Raw genomic sequence first — 24,646 nt, 5'->3', positions numbered from 1 at the left:
AGGTTTCGAGCTGTCATACATGTATAATGTCCCCTACTGTAGTTTAGCGAGCGCTGTGAGCATGTCGGCAGTGTAGTTGCCAAACACCGAGCGTTCTTGTGTTGACTGTTTGTGAGATGATACTCCCTTGGGCTGTTCAGCCACAGCAAAGCACAACAGTCAAGACTAGCTTAGTACACTGTAGGGCGCAAATTACAATAGAATAGAATAGTAGAACAGAAGAGAAGCCTCATGCTTGCAATGCCTGATCAATTGTTGGCAGATTTAGGAAATTGGACATTTTTTACATTTTTTAAAACTTGAAACAAACTGAGGCAAATATAGTATGTACACAGCAAAAAAAAAAAAAAAAAAAAAAAAAAAAAAAATATATATATATATATATATATATATATATATATATATATATATACACACACACACACACACACACACACACACACACTCACACACAGCTCTGGAAAAAATTAATAGATCTCTGCAAAATTATAAGTTTCTCTGGATTTACTATTTATAGATATGTGTTTGAGTAAAATGAACATTTTAATTTTATTCTATAAAGTACTGACAACATATACTGTGTGTGTGTGTGTGTGTGTATATATATATATACACACACACACTTTTTTTTTTTGCTATGTACATACTATATTTGCCTCAGCTTGCACCCCCAGATCATCACTCATCCTCCACCTGGACATCTAATGGTTAGACTGAGACCTGCAGAGACCTTCAAGCCACAGTGTCTCACACCCACTGTGAAACTTGGTCGAGGATCGGTGATGAGGAATCGGGCAGATTCGTCTTTGTGAAGGATGCATGGATCAAGCTACGTACAAGGTTATCCTGGAAAGAAAACTTGCTTCCTTCTGCTCTGACAAGTTCTCCAACTGGATTGGTTTTTCCAGCATTTGGGAGAAATGTTGTCAGTACTTTATAGAATACATTTTTTTTTCATTTTAATCAAATACAAACCAATAAATAGTCAATCCAGAGAAACTGATAATTTTGCAGTGGTCTCTTAATTTTTTCCATAGCTGTATCCAAATCAAATCAAATCAAATCACTTTACTGTCACACAGCCATATACACAAGTGCAATGGTGTGTGAAATTCTTGGGTGCAGTTCCGATCAACATAGCAGTCGTGACAGTGATGAGACATATACCAATTTACAATAAACATCAAATTAACACAACACAATTTAAAGTCTAATATACACATAATTACACACAACACAATATACAAATAATAACATACACTGTACAGTATATAATACACACAATATAGAATACACATTATACAATAAAAATTAAAAAAAATATAAAAAAGTATATATAGTAGTATATATAGAATGTACAGTATTGTACTGTATTGATATTCAGGCTGTCGGTTGATAGTAAGTTGTTAAGAGAGAATATAATATAATAATAATAATAATTTATGACAGTCCGGTGTGAGATATAAGAGTAATAAAGTGCAGTGCTGATGTATGTTGATCGTGGGAGATCAAGAGTTCAAAAGTCTGATTGCTTGGGGGAAGAAGCTATCATGGAGTCGGCTGGTGCGGGTCCTGATGCTGCGATACCGCCTGCCTGATGGTAGCAGTGAGAACAGCCCATGGCTCGGGTGGCTGGAGTCTCTGATGATCCTCCGAGCTTTTTTCACACACCGCCTTGTATATATTTCCTGGAGGGAGGGAAGCTCACCTCCGATGATGTGTCTGGCAGTTCGCACCACCCTTTGCAGTGCTTTGCGGTTGTGGGCGGTGCTATTGCCGTACCAGGCGGAGATGCAGCCAGTCAGGATGCTCTCTACAGTGCAGGTGTAGAACCGTGTGAGGATGTGGCGGTTCATTCCAAACTTCCTCAGCCGTCTCAGGAAGAAGAGGCGCTGATGAGCCTTCTTCACAATGACTTCAGTGTGGATGGACCATTTGAGTTCCTCAGTGATGTGGACACCCAGGAACTTGAAGCTGCTGACTCTCTCCACTGGTGCTCCATTGATGGTGATGGGACTGTATTCTCTGTCTTTTCTTCTGAAGTCCACCACAAGCTCCTTTGTCTTACTGACATTGAGGGAGAGGTTGTGCTCCTGACACTAGTGTGTCAGAGTGTGCACCTCCTCTCTGTAGGCTGTTTCATCATTGTCAGTGATGAGACCTACCACTGTCGTGTCATCAGCAAACTTAATGATGGCATTGGAGCTATGTGTTGCCACACAGTCATGTGTGTACAAGGAATACAAGAGTGGGCTGAGAACACAGCCCTGTGGGGCTCCAGTGTTGAGGGTCAGTAATGAGGAGATGTTGCTGCCTATTCTAACCACCTGGCATCTGCTTGACAGGAAGTCCAGGATCCAGCTGCACAGCGAGCTGTTTAAGCCCAGAGCCCGGAGTTTCTCATCTTGCTTGGAGGGCACTATGGTGTTGAATGCTGAGCTGTAGTCTGCAAACAGTATTCTCATATAAGTGTTCTTTTTTTCCAGGTGGGAGAGAGCAGTGTGTATTGTAGATGCAATGGCATCATCAGTGGAGCGGTTGTTGCGGTAAGCAAACTGCAATGGGTCTAGAGAGAGAGGCAGCACAGAGCAGATGTAATCTCTGATTAGTCTCTCAAAGCATTTGCTGATAATGAGGGTCAGAGCAACAGGATGCCAGTCATTTAAGCAAGTTATTTTTGATTGCTTTGGAACAGGCACAATGGTGGACGTTTTAAAGCATGTGGGGACTACAGACAAAGAGAGGGAAAGGTTGAAAATGTCTGTAAAAACACCAGCCAGCTGGTTCACGCACGCTCTGATGACACGGCCCGGAATGCCGTCTGGCATTCAATACACCGATCAGCCACAACATTAAAACCACCTGCCTATATTGTGTGGGTTCCCCTCGTGCCGCCAAAACAGCGCCAACCCGCATCTCAGAATAGCATTCTGAGATAATATTCATCTCACCACAATTGTACAGAGCGGTTATGTGAGTTACCGTAGACTTTGTCAGTTTGAACCAGTCTGGCCATTCTCTGTTGACCTCTCTCATCAACAAGGCATTGCCATCCACAGAACTGCTGCTCACTGGATGTTTTTTTGTTTTTGGCACCATTCTGAGTAAATTCTAGAGACTGTTGTGTGTGAAAATCCCATGAGATCAGCAGTTACAGAAATACTCAAACCAGCCCGTTTGTGTATATATATATATATATATATATATATATATATATATATATATATATATATATATACACATACACACTGGCGGCCAAAAGTTTGGAATAATGTACAGATTTTGCTGTTATGGAAAGAAATTGGTACTTTTATTCACCAAAGTGGCATTCAGCTGATCACAATGTATAGTCAGGACATTAATAACGTGAAAAATTACTATTACAATTTGACTACTTCAAAGAGTTCTCATCAAAAAAATCCTCCACATGCAGTAATGACAGCTTTGCAGATCCTTGGCATTCTAGCTGTCAGTTTGTCCAGATACTCAGGTGACATTTCGCCCCACACTTCCTGTGGCACTTGCCATAGATGTGGCTGTCTTGTCGGGCACTTCTCACACATCTTACAGTCTAGCTGATCCCACAAAAGCTCAATGGGGTTAAGATCCATAACACTCTTTTCCAATTATCTGTTGTCCAATGTCTGTGTTTCTTTGCCCACTCTAACCTTTTCTTTTTGTTTTTCTGTTTCAAAAGTGGCTTTTTCTTTGCAATTCTTCCCATAAGGCCTGCACCCCTGAGTCTTCTCTTTACTGTTGTACATGAAACTGGTGTTGAGCGGGTAGAATTCAATGAAGCTGTCAGCTGAGGACATGTGAGGCGTCTATTTCTCAAACTAGAGACTCTGATGTACTTATCCTCTTGTTTAGTTGTACATCTGACCTTCAACATCTCTTTCTGTACTTATTAGAGCAGTTGTTCTTTGTCTTTGAAGACTGTAGTGTACACCTTTGTATGAAATCTTCGTTTTTTTTGGCAATTTCAAGCATTGTATAGTCTTCATTCCTCAAAACAATGATTGACTGACAAGTTTCTAGAGAAAGCTGTTTCTTTTTTGTCATTTTTGACCTAATATTGACCTTAAGACATGTCAGTCTATTGCATACTGTGGCAACTCAAAAACAAAACACAAAGACAATGTTAAGCTTCATTTAACGAACCAAATAGCTTTCAACTGTGTTTGATGTAATGGCAAGTGATTTTCTAGTACCAAATTATCAATTTAGCACGATTACTCAAGGATAAGGTGTTGGAGTGATGGCTGCTGGAAATGGGGCCTGTCTAGATTTGATCAAAAATTACTTTTTTCAAATAGTGATGGTGCTGTTTTTTACATCAGTAATGTGCTGACTATACTTTGTGATCAGTTGAATGCCACTTTGGTGAATTAAAGTACCAATTTCCTTCCAAAACAGCAACATCTGTACATTATTCCAAAACTTTGGCCGCCAGTGTTTATATATACAGGTGCATCTCAATAAATTAGAATGTCGTGGAAAAGTTCATTTATTTCAGTAATTCAACCAAATTGTGAAACTCGTGTATTAAATAAATTAAATGCACACAGACTGAAGTAGTTTAAGTCTTTGGTTCTTTTAATTGTGATGATTTTGGCTCACATTTAACAAAAACCCACCAATTCACTATCTCAAAAAATTAGAATATGGTGACATGCCAATCAGCTAATCAACTCAAAACACCTGCAAAGGTTTCCTGAGCCTTCAAAATGGTCTCTCAGTTTGGTTCACTAGGCAACACAATCATGGGGAAGACTGCTGATCTGACAGTTGTCCAGAAGACAATCATTGACACCCTTCACAAGGAGGGTAAGCCACAAACATTCATTGCCAAAGAAGCTGGCTGTGCACAGAGTGCTGTATCCAAGCATGTAAACAAAAAGTTGAGTGGAAGGAAAAAGTGTGGAAGAAAAAGATGCACAACCAACCGAGAGAACCGCAGACTTATGAGGATTGTCAAGCAAAATCGATTCAAGAATTTGGGTGAACTTCACAAGGAATGGACTGAGGCTGGGGTCAAGGCATCAACCACACACAGACATGTCAAGGAATTTGGCTACAGTTGTCGTATTCCTCTTGTTAAGCCACTCCTGAACCACAGACAACATCAGAGGCGTCTTACCTGGGCTAAGGAGAAGAAAAACTGGACTGTTGCCCAGTGGTCCAAAGTCCTCTTTTCAGATGAGAGCAAGTTTTGTATTTCATTTGGAAACCAAGGTCCTAGAGTCTGGAGGAAGGGTGGAGAAGCTCATAGCCCAAGTTGCTTGAAGTCCAGTGTTAAGTTTCCACAGTCTATGATGATTTGGGGTGCAATGTCATCTGCTGGTGTTGGTCCATTGTGTTTTTTGAAAACCAAAGTCACTGCACCCGTTTACCAAGACATTTTGGAGCACATCATGCTTCCTTCTGCTGACCAGCTTTTTAAAGATGCTGATTTCATTTTCCAGCAGGATTTGGCACCTGCCCACACTGGCAAATGCACCAAAAGTTGGTTAAATGACCATGGTGTTGGTGTGCTTGACTGGCCAGCAAACTCACCAGACCTGAACCCCATAGAGAATCTATGGGGTATTGTCAAGAGGAAAATGAGAAACAAGAGACCAAAAAATGCAGATGAGCTGAAGGCCACTGTCAAAGAAACCTGGGCTTCCATACCACCTCAGCAGTGCCACAAACTGATCACCTCCATGCCACGCCGAATTGAGGCAGTAATTAAAGCAAAAGGAGCCCCTACCAAGTATTGAGTACATATACAGTAAATGAACATACTTTCCAGAAGGCCAACAATTCACTAAAAATGTTTTTTTTATTGGTCTTATGATGTATTCTAATTTTTTGAGATAGTGAATTGGTGGGTTTTTGTTAAATGTGAGCAAAATCATCACAATTAAAAGAACCAAAGACTTAAACTACTTCAGTCTGTGTGCATTGAATTTATTTAATACACGAGTTTCACAATTTGAGTTGAATTACTGAAATAAATGAACTTTTCCACGACATTCTAATTTATTGAGATGCACCTGTATATGTATCACCTGCATAGATACACAGGTTCCCTTAATTTAAACGTGTGCTGGGTATTTTATTTGTGATATACAGCCTTTGTATCTCTATGTTTAAGTGTTGTTGTCTTAGACAATGCATTAGTCTTTATAGAATCTGATTCCATGAGCAGACTGGTTTAACCACCATTGTTTGAAAGCACGCCTTATGCTTTTGGCTAACAGGAATAAAGCCAGCTCCCATGGTTGGCACTTGCACCAGTGTGAAAGAAGAGCTCAAAATAACTGCATTCCACCCAGTCACATATGCTGTGAACCCAACTAATTTGCCACACTATTTCCTAGGACTGCAGTTATAACATAGGGCCTAATTCAACAAAATATGCTTTTAAAATAAGATATTTAATTTTGACAGAAAAATATGACAGACTCAGTCTCTAATCATTGATAATATATTGCCTAAATTGTGAATCCAGTTTATAATATTAAATCTGAATGCACTGATTGGAAAAAATTGTAGTAACAGCTTACTATACACTAAACACATAAACATGTTTACAAGATATAACTTACTCAGCAAGATTCTCCTCAAACTATTCCATCATGAATAAGAAAACTGAATGTAGAAGAAGAGCAGTTATGCTATAGCACCTTTGCGACAACCATGAAAATAACGAATTGTAATCTGACACACTTCACAATGCAACAATGCGTGACATCGAGATGTGTGGCAGTAGAAGCGTTTGTGTTCACATACAAAGCATATACTATTTCGGGCCTTTAATATAAACGTTTTTCAATAGTTGTTTACAGCGTTGCGAAGTGTGTCAGATCACAATTCATAGAGCAACACAAGTAAATGTTGCATTTTCAGTTTGTTGCCATACAACAAGCTGAAAATGCAGTGTTTACTTGTGTTGCATTATGAATTGCGATCTGACAGTTCACAACACATGCGTCACAATGCGTGACATTGAGATGGAAGTAGAAGCATTTGCGTTCACATACTTGTGTAGCATATATTTCGAGCATTAAAAATAAATATTCTTCAAATGCAAAGTGCGTCAGATCGCACTTCATAAAGCAACTCAAGTACACGTTGCAATTTCATCTGGTTTCCCTGCAACAAGTTTCCTTGTTTTTCCTTGTTTCCTTACAGTGTGTACTTGCGCTGCATTACGAATTGCAATCTGACACAAACATCAAGCTTGTGGAGGTATTTGTTTTCACATATTCGTGCGATGTATATTTCAGGACTGAAAAATAAACACTTTTCAATTGTTCTTTACAGTGTTGTTGCATTGCAAAGTACACTATATTGCCAAAAGTATTTGCTCATCTGCCTTTAGATGCATATGAATTTAAGTGACATCCCATTCTTAATCCATAGGGTTTAATATGACGTCAGCCCGCCCTTTGCAGCTATAACAGCTTCAACTCTTCTGGGAAAGCTTTCCACAAGGTTTAGGAGTGTGTTTATGGGAATTTTTGACCATTCTTCCAGAAGCGCATTTGTGAGGTCAGACACTGATGTTGGACGAGAAGGCCTGGCTCGCAGTCTTCGCTCTAATTCATCCCAAAGGTGCTCTATCGGGTTAAGGTCAGGACTCTGTGCAGGCCAGTCAAATTCTTCCACACCAAACTCGCTCATCCATGTCTTTATGGACCTTGATTTGTGCACTGGTGTGCAGTCATGTTGGAACAGGAAGGGGCCATCCCCAAACTGTTCCCACAAAGTTGGGAGCATGGAATTGTCCAAAATCTCTTGGTATGCTGAAGCATTCAGAGTTCCTTTCACTGGAACTAAGGGGCCAAGCCCAGCTCCTGAAAAACAACCCCACACCATAATCCCCCCTCCACCAAACTTCACAGTTGGCACAATGCAGTCAGACAAGTACCGTTCTCCTGGCAACCGCCAAACCCAGACTCGTCCATCAGATTGCCAGATGGAGAAGCGTGATTCGTCACTCCAGAGAACGCGTCTCCACTGCTCTAGGGTCCAGTGGCGGCGTGCTTTACACCACTGCATCCGACGCTTTGCATTGCACTTGGTGATGTATGGCTTGGATGCAGCTGCTCGGCCATGGAAACCCATTCCATGAAGTTCTCTACGCACTGTTCTTGAGCTAATCTGAAGGCCACATGAACTTTGGAGGTCTGTAGCGACTGACTCTGCAGAAAGTTGGCGACCTCTGTGCACTATGCGCCTCAGCATCCGCTGACCCCGCTCTGTCATTTTACGTGGCCTACCACTTCGTGGCTGAGTTGCTGTCATTCCCAATCACTTCCACTTTGTTATAATACCACTGACAGTTGACTGTGGAATATTTAGTAGCGAGGAAATTTCACGACTGGACTTGTTGCACAGGTGGCATCCTATCACAGTACCACGCTGGAATTCACTGAGCTCCTGAGAGCGGCCCATTCTTTCACAAATGTTTGTAGAAGCAGTCTGCATGCCTAGGTGCTTCATTTTATACACCTGTGGCCATGGAAGTGATTGGAACACCTGAATTCAATTATTTGGATGGGTGAGCGAATACTTTTGGCAATATAGTGTATGTTGGATAGTAGTACAAGTACATGTAAAAAACGCAACGTGTACTTGTGTTGTGTTACAAATTGCAATCATTCACACACTCGCATAGAGTATATTTCAGGCCTTAAAAAAACATTCTTCAATGGTTCTTTATAACACGCTCAGAAAAAAATTCATTTAACAAGAATCTTTTGTCATTGTATAGGTTTCTAAGTTGTCTTTATGGTTCTTTGAAGTATTGATGTTACTTTGTAGGTTCTTCAGACCAGTATTGGTTCTACTGAGGAAAGGCCATTAGGGTTCTTTAAAGTTTAAAGCACCAGTACATGGTTTTCTAAAGAATAAAATGTTTTTTGTGGAACTTAAACAGGTTCTCCTACCAAACAACAACCAAACAAACAATGAAGGCTTACTTTGATGGAAGAATGAGCGTAGAGCATGTCCTCCAGACTGAAGTGGCAGCAGCGGTTCAAGTGCTCCTTGCAGAAGTCCTGGATGAGCTCCAGGTTGTACAAACTGTCTGCCAGTGACATGGTCTCCTTCAGGCAAATGTCTGTAAATCAGAGAAGATTCTACTAAGCACTGAAACAGCTTATCCAAACTTTTGGGAAGATTCTGTAAGTGCTTGACCAATCACAGAGTAGACCATTAATCAAGGAGCCTCACTGACAGTCATGTGGTAAGTCCAGGAAAGCTTTTGGAGATAAACTGCTGATTGCTTCCATCATTTGATTTCACAGCTAGGTGGAGAACCACTTCTAATATGAACCCCTTCTTCATTGTGATTAGATTAAAACGGACTTCAGAGTTACATAAGACTTCCACTAAACTATTGTGTTTACTGAGAAATTTCATTTGAGAGATAATCATCTAAATATTGCAACTATTATTAATGAAATCCTCTCAGTGCTTGTGCAGGTTACCCTAATTACCTCACTGCCTGTTGACCCTTTCTGCCCTAACACTTGTTGGTTCTCAATCTCTCTTAATTTCAGGCTTGTCTTATTAAGACACTAATTACACTTCATATTCTCTGGATTTAGATATTTTTGCAGCTATATGCCAATTTGAATACTTTGACTAAGTATGAATCATATATACTGCACTAGTAACAGTAGCTTCTAAGTATGACACAAACTTGTCGACCAGTATTCAGGCATAGAATGTCATAAAATTGCATCGTACAGTAGATAGACCAATATATCGGTTTTACCAATTAATCTGTGCAGATAGCTGCTTTTTGGAATTATCGGTTATCGCCAAAAATCTATGCCGATAGTTGCTGATGTTTTTAAAAAATATATTATTATTCCCCCAAGTTCCTTTGTGGCTGCCGCTGGAAGATTCTACAGTTAGAAAGCGTGAGCATATACTTCGTACCTCCCAACTTCATATCTTGTGAATAAAAACCTTATTCCTCATCTGGTCTAATATATACAATATAAATACAAAACCTTTTATCTCATGAATATAAAGGCTATAAAAAACCAAAAAAATAAAAGAAAATAAAAGAACAGGTAAATACTTAAATATAAAGCACATATAAAGCTAATTCTCCCTCATTTCAAATGAGTCCCCAGTGTGTTTCGGGCTTGTTTATAAAAGTCCCATGTTATGTATCAAATCTTAATAGCTTCTGGTTATTATCGGAGTTTTGGTTGAACAAAAAATGACTCTTGTAGCCTCTGTGTCTGTGCCTGTCATAGTAAGATCAATTTTCTTTTTTTTTTTACATTCTATGAATCTGTTTTAAAAACCATCGCCCGATTAAACGATTATCTGCCTTTTCCACCACCTAAGTTATCGGTATCTGCAAAATCCACTATCGGTCGACCTCTACTTTAGAGTACCAGAGAACCAATTCTCTTGTGTAGTACAAGAGGTTGTGGGCAATACCAGTTCAAAAGCTTGCATGGATGCGTACTTAATTCCAACCTGAGTAGTACACCATATGGGCACCTTTTGCATACTATTTTCAACATTCTCTGATCTCACTGATCCTAATCTAGCATGCTATAAAAATTGCAATATTTTGTGCACATACACTGGAGAGGAGTTTGGCAGGTGTACGTACCCCCCAGGCTGACGATGGAGGGGCAGTAGAAGTGAAACAGGGCGGCGAGGGCACAGCCATCTGTGCTGTCCTTCAGCAGGCTGTCTAGTGGAGGGATCCAGGGTACCATCTTGGGCAGAACCTGCTCCTTTCTGTAACGTGCCTAGGGCAAACAGACAAACATAATCTATTTGCTGGGGTAAAACTGTTGTCTGATAATCTATGGACATTTTACATTGCATGTAATAGATTCCGCTAGCTCATTCCACAATTACATTGCTAAAGGCATGCAAAGGGAATTTCAACTAATGGGAATGGACGAATCCCATGGATGGTAACTCAAATTAATTTTATACCCAAACTAATATACTGTAAATTAAATAAATTAAAACTAAGATGGTTTGCAAGCCTTCGCTTGGTTTAAGATGGTCTATGTGGTCTCCCAGACTGGCCAAGCTGGAGTTTAGCTTGCTTAACTGGTCGGCCAGCTGGTCTCCCAGCCTGACCAGTTGAAAAGTGCCCAAACCCCCCTTAAAACCATCCAAACGGGCCAGCCTAACCAGCCTGGCCAGGCAGGGAGACCAGGTAACTACCTTAGGCTGGTTTAAGCTGTTATTTTTCCGTAGTGTTATTATTATATGTAGCTAGTCACTGGCGACAGTAATGAAACTGAAGACAACAAAAATTGTTATGGAAACAAAAAGATGATGAGATGGAAGAAGTGGGGATGACATAATTCACTGCACAGAATCACACTTACAGGAACCAGCTTCATATACCACTTGGTTGGAGACTTCAGCCAGTCAAACAATGAATGAGAGAGAAAAAAGAGAGAATAATCACATCAGCGGCAGAGCTAATTTAACGCAGTCAGCAGTCCACAGTAATCCATTTTGCAATTTAATTTTTCCAAGACAGATTTATTGTAAAAGCTATTCTAAGGACGCATCAATGTACACATGCATCAGACAGACGCTTTTGGAGCGTCTCAATTTGTTTGCCGCTTAATCGTTCACATCTAGTTAGGACAGTGTATGGGGCTGTTTAGACCGAATACGTCATTGCACTACCAAAAGCTAGAAACAGTGCAGCCCTCACATGCATATGCAACTAAATTTCGCTCTATGCGACTAAAATATGTCTGTTATTAGCAAATGGTAAGTAAGTATTAAGATTTCACTCGCCAGTTACAGAGTTTTGTATAGGCGACGCAGCGAAATCCATTTACTGAATAAGAAAATGGCAGTTACGAAGCTGGATTCAGTCTCGTCTTGTACAGCGTGTTGTGTGTCGTGAGTGTGCACTTTGAAGGAAATTTACCTTATTTGGCTACACTTTTCCACGAAATGTCTGTATACAGATCAGTAACACGCCTGCCCTGTTGAATGGCTGTTGGAAGGTAAAAAGTGTTGCAAAACTCAAGAGCTTGTACATTTAAATTTGAGAACTTGTACAATAAATATTTGTACAAGCAAGTCAATACTTATTATGCACGTAAACGTTTTCTTTTGGCTCGTTCTGTGTATTTTGTGACCAAAGATGAGATCCACGCACCCTATTTTCATTTCATGTCTGTTTTAGTATCCCTTCAGTTAAATTGGTGAAAAATCAATTGGTGAAAATTGGTTTCAATCGTAAACACTTGCTTGCGGAGCAGCCATTGTCTTAAAGAGACAGTACCAATTAATAATAGTGCTTGTTATTCATGTCAATGTAAACTCAATGTAAATCATACAAGTGTATATAAAAACATTTAAAAAAAATTTAGTATGTGTAATAAATGTATATATAAAGGCACAATCATACATTATGAAATATTTTAACGTCAGAAAACACTGTAAATATTAAAGAATTTAACAAATAGGCTCATGCTGCATCTATGCAAGGGTTTGTTAAAATGTGCATTTTTTTTTTGTATAGTAGTTTTGATATAGTAGCACATAAATTATAATTCTTATAATGTAATTATAAATTGTAATTATAAAATTATAGCCCTATTGTTATGTGTGTAATTCTATGTTAATTATTAGGTTCCAACCTTGTAAATATATTTTTTTTAAATGTGTTTGAAATTTCAAATAGAGGCAACAGCTTGTATCATAATTAAAAATGCAATTTCATGACATATGAATTGACAGAATGTGAAATTAGTAAATTTTAAGAAAAGCTAAAATGTGATTAAAATGATGAAAAGTGAAATACAAAATAAAATGTACAATCGTGCATACTATATTGTGTGATGTCAATTATATGACTACTATATATATGTGAAGATGCCCCCTTCTCAGTTTGTTTAATGTCTTTTTCTGTTTTCAGTTGCACTACGCTTACATGTCGCCAAAAGTCTGGCGAGTAAAAATAAAAATTTACTATCCAATGGCGATTCTTTCTCCAACATGTCTGTAGAAGGTTGCAGCGCAAAGCATGTAACAGAACTCAGGTGTCTCGAGCTGTGGTTTTAAAAGTTGACATTCTTTTTTACCCGACACACCGTCTGAAAAAACAGCTCGATGCAGCGCAGGGGTCAAAGATGTCTGTCTAGCGCAGGTTTGCAAAGAAAAAACAATGCAAAAGAGCGTAGATGGACACAAAAAGCATTCAGAGTGAACAACCCTCTACGTTTATATAATATGAAAATCCCTGAGCCCAACTTTTTAAGGCTTTGGGAAACAGGAACAGTCTCATCAAAAGCTTGCCAAAATATCTGTAGGGTTCCAAACTGAAAAAGAGAAAACTGTCTAAATCCGATGCCCTCTGATCTGAGATCCTGACACATTAAACCCTGTGAATGTCAATTTAAATACATTGCTTAACCCAAGTTCTTCTAAAAGACTCAGGATTAGTCTTTCGCCAGTGGATTATGTAAAGAAACATGCATGTTTTGAGACTTCAATAAAGACATGAATGAGCAACAGTAATAGTGAAGCTTGCCTTACACCTGCAAGCACCATATTCTGAGCCCAAGTCATCTGACAGTTTGGGTGCTGCATGCCTTGCTGGCTGTTTCAGGATGTTTATAGTGTTGTGTAACAGACTGACAGTCCTCCGCTCAGCACTGATATGTCCACACTGTCTCTCTAACACACACACACACACACACACACACACACACACACAGTGCCTCTAAGAACTGACTTCTCTCATTAGCATCAGATGCCTAGCCTAGCGACAATGTCAGGACAGGGTGCGGCGAACTCTGTCAGATGCCCAACATAGAAACAAACACACACACAATTCTGTGTGATGACTCTGCAGACACGTTCTCCTTCTGAAGACATCCACCACACTCCTTCCAAAGCAGCACATGGCTTATAGTAAGGTAAGAGAGAGGGGAACATTTAGATGAGACTGATGTCATCTAGTTGTGTTTGGCAGATACGCTGTCACACTGGGACATGAATCAGCAAACATTTCTCTGGTAACATCAGCCTAGAACATCACACGGACCACATCAGGACGTTACTCACCATGGGTCTGTGATTCAGCAAAGTCAGACCCTAACTCAGCAACATGTTACATAAGATAGCATGTCTAATTACACGTGTCACGTCCTGCGAACTGTGTTCAGGTCACCTTAGAGGCCGTTCATACCAAACGTTTCTGTGCCAAAAAAGCTAGATGTATCATAACAAATAAAACCAAACGAAGGCGCCTCAAAATGCATTTGTAAAAGTTGTTTTTAACTTGACATACAGTGTGGAAAACATGACTTGATTATATTTAAGTAGAATTGAATTCATTTTACTTCTTGCTTTAAACATTTTGAATCTACATATTTGGTCGAATTGATGGTTGCCCAAATGAAAAATAATAATAATAACAAATACATATTTATTGAGTGTACAGAATATATATACAGTATATATACAGTATATGGTGAAATTGTGAATCAAGATTTTCTTGTCAATGGACACAGAATAAGACAGGCCTGGATTACATTTTGATTCTATGAAGTCTTAAGTAACTAGTATTAGGATAATCTGTAAAAAGTACCAAAAACTATGAGTTTTTGGGCACTTACAAATACATTTTACAGGCATGTTGGCAGTTGGAAGGGAAGAAGATCCTAAAGTTGCTTTAAGCAAATTAAATACACGTACACACATTCACAATGACAAAAATCCACCTTCAACATTTGTATTTTCCTCCTACAATTAAAGAGTTGAATGATCATTGATTTCGGGCATGAACAGGAATTGCACGATTACCTTTGGATTCTCAACAGGCTCTGCGCTCTGGGCTTCACTCCTCCTTTGCTCCTGCATTATGATTTCCTTCAAGTATGCGTTCACCTTAAATGATGGAGTAAAACACAAAATAACTTTTAGAAGGAGCCTGTATAGAATGCATTTATATATATCTTAAATTATACACTCTAATTATGTCACTTCAATTGTTGACTTGGAGTTGTCAAGGGCACGAGTCGATTGGACTACTAGGCTATATAGGAACTTTTATGGTGCTATTTTAGAGCTTTTTCAATAGGCATTTAATTTGGTTGGGGCAGGAATAAGACAAAAGATACACAGACATTTTCCCGGCAGTTCCTAATGGTTTGTTCACTGGCTGCTTAGCATGTGTGTGTACATTTACGGTTGTGCCTAGATTTAGGCTGGTTGTACAGCTGACCTGCAACGGAATGTAAACAGTGTAAGGGAATGTAAAAAGTCCAGGCCCTGTGGGGACGCCCCTTCACAGCCAATGGATATGGTACATGCCAAAAAGGAAAAATATCTTTATCATATTATAAGTGTAATGAACTTCTGTAGTAAGGACTAAGCTGCTAAAGAATACTTTGCACTCAAAAAGAAAAAAAAAAGATTTTTGTTGCTTATTCAGTTTACTCTATTAAAATGAACTAAAGCAGCACAATTCTAGAACATTTTGTCACAACTAGATTTTATTGCATTCTATCCATTTAAATGTGTAAAACTGAAGTTAACTTAATCTATTTGAGTTGGGACTACATGAATAGTTTTATGGTGTTAATGTAGCATTGATAAAACTGGGCAGGGGATTTCCATTTCCCAGCATGCTTTGCATGGGACTGGATAGTGAGAACAAGTGTTGAAATTGAGTGTTATGTTATGCATTTTTTGAGCAAGCTGAGAATATAAGAAATGTTTTAATGTTCTGTTATACTGGGAGTCAACGTGACTATACAAGGATTGGTCACTTAGAGGAGCATGTGTGTGTGCATAGACTGTCAGATTTCCGAGCGATGGACACCAGTTAGGACTGTTATGTGTGAGGTTGAAGTGCATTTTTTTTTTTTCTGTTCAGTGGGTTAAGGATTTTATGGTAGGTTACATCAATGTTGGATAGTGGTCTATATAATTTAGCCTTGGGTACACAATTTTTCTTTGCATATCAATATGCCACACTTTAATATAGGTAAAATGTTTCTCTCCACGTGGAATGTTAATGGGCTGGGGCACCCTATAAAAAGAATGTGGTATATTTTCTTAAGAGTAAAAAATGTTATATACTGATCCTTCAAAAAACGCACCTTTCTCCACAGGAAGCTGAAATACTTCGCAGGGCATGGGGTGGGCATGTGTTTTGTAGTGCTGGTTCGAATAAGAGCAGGGGAGTCATCACACTGATAAGTAAGCATTTACAATTTAAATGTCTCAAACAGATCAAAGATCATTTAGGAAGAGTCATTATTGTTTTGGCTGAAATACAGGGGAAAAAATATTTAGGCACCCAACGCTGATGATCAGAACTTTTTTATAGATCTTGAGGTAAAGTTTCAAGCAGCTGGGATCCTTCATGATATGGATTTGGGTGGAGACTTCAATCTTTTAATGGATCCGGTCCTAGATCATAGTGACGCAAAGGTGTGTAGACCCTTTAGACCAACGTTGACACAATAGAGGATGTGTAAAAATCTTTGTCTTACAGACATTTGGAGACTTCTGAATCCATCTGGGAGGGATTACACATTTTTTTCATTAGTTCATAAGATTTACTCAAGAATATATTTATTTTTTGATATCTAAGTCACTTATTCCATCTGCCACTGACTGCTCAATTGGGAATATTTTAGTTTCAGATCATGCTTTGGTGTGTTTAGAGATGTTGCCGCATATAGAGAAAAGAAAATAATATAGATGGCGCTTTAATACATCTCTACTACAGGACCCAGCATTTCAACAAATGTTAAAGTCAGAAGTCAATGTATGTAGAAACCAATTGGTCCTCAGTGTCCTCTGTGGATGTGGCATGGGAGGTGCTTAAGGCAGTTCTTAGGGGGCGGACACAATATGCCTCATTCATTAAACATATCAAAGCACAGGAATTCATAGAATTGGAAAAGAGTGCTGAAATGTCATCCAATGGTCTTAAAAAGTTGATTCAGCTAAAGTATAGGTACAATACTATTTTGTCACAGAAGGTAGAGTTTTGGTTATTCAGGGCAAGACAGACATACTTTGAGTATGGGGACAAAGCAGGGAAACCTCTTGCCAGATATATAAAACAGAGAGAGTTTTTCTCCACCATTCCTTCAGTGAAGTCTTCTGAAGGCAATATGTTTAATTCTGCTACAGATATTAATAAAGCCTTTAAAGAATTCTTATAGCTCCACGTCGATGTCTACCGATAAGGATATTGGCAACTTCGTAGAGCCATTAGAACTCCCTAAATTGATGAGTGATCAAAAAGACTTTCTTGACTTGGAGGAGCTCGTTTAGGTAATTAAAGCCTTGCCAACAGGTAAGGCACCAGGGCTAGATGGTTTTGCCGCAGATTTTTTTTTTTCTCTTGGTAGGGGAACCCAGCAAGGCTGTCCTCTCTCCCCTTTATTGTTCTGTCTTGCCCTGAAACCATTAGCAGCCGCAACAAGAAAAGAGGATGTTTTTCTGGCATTGTAGCAGGAGGTGTGGTGCATAAACGTCTACTTTATGCAGATGATATACTATTATTTGTCTCCGGCCCTAGCAGATCCATGTCTAGCCTCCATAAAATTATTAATTCTTTCTCCAAATTTTCAGGGTACAGGGTGAATTGGTCTAAATTGGAAGCTCTTGCTCTGACAGCATATTGCCCTTCCACAGCTTTCCAACCTGGCACCTTAGCTAGGCATTAGGTATTTAGGCATTTTATTTTCAGTATATTCAAGAGATTTAGTTAGTTAGATAGATTTAGTTAATTTTGAGCCATTAATGAAAAGGTTCTCTTGTGATGTGGATAGGTGGGCTTCACAACATTTGTCTATGGCAGGGAAATTCAATGTAATAAAAAATGAATTGTATACCCAAATTCAATGTGGCAGCAGGGGCGTGGTCAAGCGTCTAACACCTGTCTCTAATTACAGTGAGCACGGGGAGAGAGGCATGAAAGAGCCACACTGCCAGCAGACCAGGGAGAGAGAGCCTGGGTCCAGATGATTGTTGAGAATCTGAAGAGATTATTGTGAACTAAGTATTTATTATTGTGAAGCTAAAAATTTATTATTGTGAAACTGAAGAGAATAGTGTGTGAAGCTGTGAGCGCTGAAGTGCGGTCATTAAAAGCCTTACCTATGAGAGGAGCAACCTGCCTCCCTTGTCCTCCTTATCGACTGCCCTTACATTAAATTATCTACTACTGTCTCTCCTTCTAGTAGTTCCTCTTTCTTATTTTAAACAATTTGATGGAATACCTAAGTCTTTTATTTAGAATGGTAAATTACCTCGGTTGCATTTCAGTAAGTTGCATAGACCAACTGACAAAGGAGATTTAGGTTTTCCCCAAAAAGTTTTTATTACAATGCTTTTAATTTTAGACACCTGGCCCATTGGTCTCTTCCACCAGAGAGAGCCCCTCCCTGATACTACACTGAACAAGCGATTCTTGCTCCAATTTCACAATTGCAAAGTCTTTCTATCAAACTGCCTAGAGAAATAAAAATGCATCCCATTATTTCACACTTACATTTAGTATGGACAAAGGTTTCCTTTATGTTTACTTTTGATACTTACCTAAATGTTTTTTTCATATGGCTAAATCCCAAATTGTGTATTAACAAGTCCCCTTTTTGCTGGAAAGAATGGATGGAGAGGGGTGTTGCTACACTTGGTGACCTTTATGAAAACTGAGCTTTGAGATCATTTGAAAATATAACACAGCAATTTGGGATTTCTAGGTCTCAATTTTACAGGTATTTACAGTTGCGCCATCTACTTTGTACTATTTTTAGTAGTAGTATACAGCTCCCTAAAGCTGCAGACACCCTCTGTATGGTGCTCACGGCCTATGGAAAAGGGCATGAAGCGTCAGTTATTCCTTGTTGATTCAGAGTCTTGGTGATGGTACCTTAATAGCTCTTAAGAGGATATGGGAAAGAGATTTTTGTTTGTTGATTTTTATATTTTTGATTTTCTTAAAACAATATTTTGTTTGTTCGTTTATATGTGTACATTGTGTAATTAGGCTTTGACCCTGGGGATGTTTGTTGAGGGACAGGGTGGGATTGGGGAGGGGGAAATAATGGGGGTTAAAGCTGATTTTATATATATATATATATATATATATATATATATATATATATTGTTTATTCTGTTTTTTTATACAAGAATCTTGTATAAAAATTTGTGGGGGTTACCATTGTGGTGAAGAATTGTGCTTACTGCATGTTGCGGATGGACTTTCACTTTCAAGTGATACTTGATTTAAATGCTGCTTATCTCTATAAACACTTGCAATTAAATTAACAGTGCAACAGTTTCACTGTCCTTACACTTGCTCACCTTGTTTATACTAATGATTACTAAAATAAATTAAGTTGGACCAACATAAGAAAATTAATTGTAAAATACCTTAAGAAATTGAGCTTGACGAGCTACTAAAGAGTTAAAACTACTAAAGCACATTGATTTGACCTACTCCAACTGAATTATGTTGGCTCAATTCAACTGAATTAATCTGAATGAAAGACATTAAATTGCTTGTAAAAACTTTCTCAAATTCAGTTAAAGGGGTCATGACATTCCTTTTTTAATTGTTTTAATATGTTCCTTGAGGCTCACTTATAATATTAGTAAAGGTTTTTGCACAAAAACAGGCATTTATTTGCAAAAACATTATAATTTTCCACCCTCATTCTGACCCTCTGTCAGAAACACTCAGTTTTGGTGCTGCTTCCCCTTTAAGACTTGACAGTACACGGCCACTGTTATGATTGGCTGTCTGTTATTGACTGACCTGGTCTCTCATTCCCATCGCACCGCTCACCGCTACTGGGTGGCGCTACAGTAGTGATAAGGTAAAGTAAGCATTGATGAGTTATGGAGGCGGTCAGATGCAAATGTCTACCACAGTGTGAAATCACAATGTGGAGGAAGTAGAGAACAATCGTTTCGGCAGCTTGGTTTCAACAAATGCTCTTTTCGCAGTGAAGAGGAAGTTTTGAAATGTACAGTACGAAATGTACAGTACGTTTTTATAGTAGAATGACCTCTTATATGTTCAAAGATCAAGGAAAATGTGATTCCTCATTTCATGACCCCTTTAAGTAAGGGTAATGACTTCATTTTTTGAGTGTGAAGCAACTTATGTACAGAGAATGTGGGTTTACATCCAACATCCAATAAAAGCCAGAAAATAATTAAATGATTCTGAACACACATCTTACAATAAAGGGTTTGAGATGGAGGCTGTATATAAACAGTCGGATGAGTCGTGTATACCTTGTTCATCCAGCTGGTGACAGCATCCTCCATGTCGTAGGGCACATCTCCATCTGGATAGTCGGTGGAGTATTGTTGCATGCACGCCATCACCTTCTCCACGCTCACAGTCTCCACCGTGTACGCCATCATCAGCGTGTCAATCATGGCCAGGTGGGCGCTCTGCAAACAGGAAATCAATGAAGATACCCCTAATCCCATTGCTTTGGTGAGAAATCAAATTGCTGACACAGGCCCTATTCATGAATACATATACTGACAATTGTCACCCTCTCAGCTGGCAGTTACTCATCGGTCTCTTGAGGTTGTTGCCCTGGAAACGGCAGCATCCATCCCCTGTTGCTCGACCCAATTAGAGATAATCTTTCCTGAGATAGGACAGTAGCTCCTGCTCTTGCTTGAGGCCCATCCTTTCAATCTCTATATTATAAATATATCATTACACGGCTCTCTGAAATACTTTTTGAAAGCCATTAAAGAGTTAATGCTTATGACCAAATCATGTAATAAACAATGAGTCTATTACCCTCCCCCTGCAAATATCTTTCCAGACTCATCTTAGACCAAGTGGGTTTCTGGCCACTGTAAACTAAAATGTTTGTTAATTAAATAAGGGGTTTAATCTGTTAACCCCTTCATCACAACACTCCCATGGGAGGTGTGAATTCCTTCAGCACCTAATAATGTGTATTCCTCTTTATGCGGTCTTGACATCGGCCTCAATTTATCCATTAAAACAAACAAGCACAGACAGCGTGTTATCTGCACCACTGTCATCATTACCTCTGGATACAAGCAAAAGAAAAATGGACTCACATATCCCACCACAAATTAAAATCTGTCTGTCTTATTAAGAGCTTCATTTGCCAAGACAGAAAAGACACTGTAAGAGGATATTGATTTTGTTTTGCTCAAAGGAAACTAAGTGGAAGGAAATGCAGCATAGTGGGTAAACTTTGCTCTTTTGATGGATCATCAAAGGAAAACATTGCAATATGAGATGAGTGCATCTTATAAACATTGTTTGTGGGATTATATCACATACGGATTGAATTCCAGGGCCGACCGTGCATCTGCCTGCAGTTAAACGTTATTCAAGCAATCAAAGACAGGAGTTGATTCATTGCTGGTCTTTGTAGCCCATTGGGTCAATGACGTAATGCTCTTTTTTTTCCAGATCTATTAAGTTATTCAAAAATACGTTAAAAATGCAATTCACGCAAACAATTACTTGAATTCACATTTACTATGATGAACATGTTTTCAATGGCAGAGTCTAAAGTCATTTTGCTATTCTGGGGGGGGGGGCGCTTAAAGCAAAAAAATGTCATGTGGTGTAACCATCCGGAGACAGTAAAAAAATCTTGAATCTTGAAAAAAAGAAATGTTGGCATGAGTACTACAGAATAATCTTTTCTTTAAATTATTTCTTAAAAAACAACAACAACAAAAAAACTAATAAAACAGCAGTGAAACAATTTTGATTTAAAATATTATTAATTATTAAAAGACTTTTGTCCACCAAATCAAAGTCATGTAGTGTAACCAACATGTAGGTTGCCATTTTGTTGTCATGTGCCAAAAAACAACAACAACAACAACAACAACAACAACAACAAAAACACATAAAACCCTCTTCAGACCTTCAAGACCAATATATATACTTATATTTATTTATTTTTTGAAAAAGGCACATTTTGTCCAGGTCTTTAAGTCATTAAATATATTTATTTATTTTTTTGTAGGAAATGCTAGAAATGTTTTTCAAAAAATTCTGAAACAAAAATTACATTTCTTCAAACTTGACATATGTGTTTTAAACTAGATTTTTATAAGATTTCTAATTTTTTTTTTACATTTGGACAACCTTATTTGTCAATGAACCCCTAATGTCTGATACAAGATTTTGTTACAAGATTGATCCTCAAATTGAAGACCATCAAGATCTAATCTACTTCTAGCGAATCTAGCTAATTATCTAGTGTAATGATTTAATCTAATCTAGTTAAAAATCTAGCAAATCCATTTTAATTCTTCAAAATGCTTTTTTGCTGATTAGTGGCCATGTAGTGATACAACTTTTTAAACTAGAAAATTGCTATTTTTTGTGTGCATAATTTATTTCAAACAGTTTTGCTATGCTGCTAAGATGGCCAATGTGAAGTTTTAGGCACTGTCTTGATTTAATGATGTATAAAACACCAATAAAGTAATACATAAACACAGATCTCCACTTGCTTTGGATGTGTAGCCTACATAAAGAATATGGTATGCAGTTGTACCACGCAAAAGACGTGTTTTCATTTTAATTCTATTACTCAAAATCAATCGCAATTACAATATCAAAGGAACCAATCGACAATTACCCTATGATTTTTTTGTCATAACCGACCAGCCTTAGTACAGAGGCTGGTTCGTAGGAGGAAGTAGGAGGGCTGTGAACTGCGTTCCTTTATCGGTGTAAGGTCATAAATGGTGTAAGAATAAACCATTTGGCGATTACGCTGATTTTGCGTTTCATGTATCCAATGAACGCACATGTTGTACGCATGCCTCTTCAAGGTCTGACATCAAAACAGTGGATAATGCAATTATGTCAAATGTCATATAGACGTGGATTTCTTGCTTTGTCTAATTTTTTAAATAAGCAGATTTTTGGGAGTAATCAGCATATTGGTGGGTATGTAAATGGGCTCATTGTTGAAGTTGAATTCCCTAAAAAAGCTGATGTACCAAACATCAACCTGATTTTATCTGGAGTAGCACATTCCTTAGCACTGCACATTTTCAGATAGCCTTTCACTGTAATCTGAGCACGGTTTAGCAGAACAGGCAGTGCCACAGCACAGCTTTTACATCATACTTGTATTAATGCAGTACGATGGAAAGATCTGCGGTGACAGACCCCATTGATACTGTTCTGCATTAGTTGGACTGTTCAGTCAGAGATTTCTCTCTTGCATAAAGAAAACAGAAGACAGTATTTTTGCATAACAGCCGGGCTTCACGTTTAAGCTGATTACACTTATAAATCCTTTTATTGATTTAATTTTTTGCAGTGTGAATGAGCATTAATGGTCATTGTGTGTGATGTGATTTGCTTATTTAGCTTGGGACAAAAATCTGTTCTTCCCTCTTAATAGTTTCAAAAAGAAAACTTATTCTCAATTTTAGAGGACATGAGATCGGGACTTGACGTCAGGTTCAAACCTGTATCTCCCACATGAGCATCATGGCTCAACATGTCTCGAGTATGTGCATGAACCGTCAGGCCATAGCTCTTACATTCAACTATATATTAAAGGAATAGTTCAACTTCATCATTTACATGTATTCAAACCTGCCACATCATGATCCGGAATACAAAATTATGCTGTTGATACAAAAGCTAAATGCAATATTTCCTTTCAGTCAATTCAAAGAACCAAACCAGTGTTTGGCCTAAAATGTGTGGCTATTTACTGCTGATGAAACACCAGCCAAGCACTGCAAAGAGACTTTAGAAACAAGTCTTTGTAAACAGGCTTTTGTTTGAGCTGAGCTCAACATTCTCCACTGGGGCTCCCTCTCCAGTCAACTGCACACAATCACATTTCTTATTTCTTCTGGAATGACCTCTGAGAAATGGTCTTCCCATTTGAGCAAACCAAAAGGAAACATCTTAAACCAGCTCAAACTGGTTTGTCGGTCTTAGCTGTTTTCCCAGTCTGGCCAGGCTGGTCTGTTTTGGTGGTTTCAGAGGAGCTTAGTGACTTGTCAGCTGGTACCTGGTCTGTTTCTATGGTTTTAGAGGCTTTATGGTGACTTTTCAGCTGGTCAGGTTGGTCTGTTATGATGGTTTTAGAGGATTTTTGGCCACATTGCAGCTAGAAAACCCATCTTAAAACTGTAAACCAGTTCAAACAGGTTTGCTGGTCTTAGACGGTTGAGCTGGTCTCCCAGTCTTGCCAAGTTGGTCTCTTTAGATAGTTTTAGAGGAGTTTTAGGGACGTTTCAGCTGGTCTGTTTTGATGGGGTTTATTTGTGGCACATTGCTGCTAAAATTAAAAATAAACAAACATCTTAAACCAGCCCTAAACTGGTTTGCTGGTCTTAACTGGTTTGAGCTGTTCTCCCAGTCTACCCAGGCTGGTCTGTTTCGATAGTTTTAGAGGAATTTTTGGTGACCTTTCAGCTGGTCAGGTTGGTCTGTTTTGATAGTTTTAGAGGGTTTTTCGGACACTTTGCTGATAAAAAACATCTTAAATGGGCACATCGCTGCTGAAAAACAAAATGAAGAAACATCTTAAACGAGCCCCAAACTGGTTTGTCGGTGTTAGCTGGTTTGCCATTCTGGCCAGGCTGGTCTGTTTTGATGGTT

General features: G+C 38.6%; 1 protein-coding gene and 1 long non-coding RNA gene across 2 annotated transcripts in view; one reads left to right on the top strand and one right to left on the bottom strand.

Annotated features, from left to right (window-relative positions):
• LOC127439274 (calmodulin-regulated spectrin-associated protein 2-like) overlaps nucleotides 1-24,646 on the bottom strand; it is a 65,688-nt gene that overhangs the window by 16,731 nt on the left and 24,311 nt on the right. Inside the window, exons 4-8 of the mRNA XM_051695492.1 lie at nucleotides 20,287-20,448; nucleotides 14,821-14,904; nucleotides 11,373-11,405; nucleotides 10,634-10,775; nucleotides 8,973-9,112 (exon numbers count right to left, since the gene is read on the bottom strand). Coding sequence (XP_051551452.1) covers nucleotides 8,973-9,112; nucleotides 10,634-10,775; nucleotides 11,373-11,405; nucleotides 14,821-14,904; nucleotides 20,287-20,448 — 561 coding nt within the window. The remainder of the gene's footprint in view (nucleotides 1-8,972; nucleotides 9,113-10,633; nucleotides 10,776-11,372; nucleotides 11,406-14,820; nucleotides 14,905-20,286; nucleotides 20,449-24,646) is intronic.
• On the top strand, nucleotides 13,744-19,019 carry LOC127439324 (uncharacterized). The gene is made up of 4 exons (XR_007896902.1): nucleotides 13,744-13,931; nucleotides 16,134-16,221; nucleotides 16,352-16,455; nucleotides 17,934-19,019. It is a non-coding gene; the product is annotated as an uncharacterized LOC127439324 (long non-coding RNA).

This window comes from Myxocyprinus asiaticus, chromosome 50, assembly GCF_019703515.2.
Source record: "Myxocyprinus asiaticus isolate MX2 ecotype Aquarium Trade chromosome 50, UBuf_Myxa_2, whole genome shotgun sequence".
Lineage (NCBI taxonomy): Eukaryota > Metazoa > Chordata > Actinopteri > Cypriniformes > Catostomidae > Myxocyprinus > Myxocyprinus asiaticus.
The sequence above is the reverse complement of the archived record's forward strand: the minus strand, read 5'-3'. Positions and strand labels throughout refer to the sequence as shown.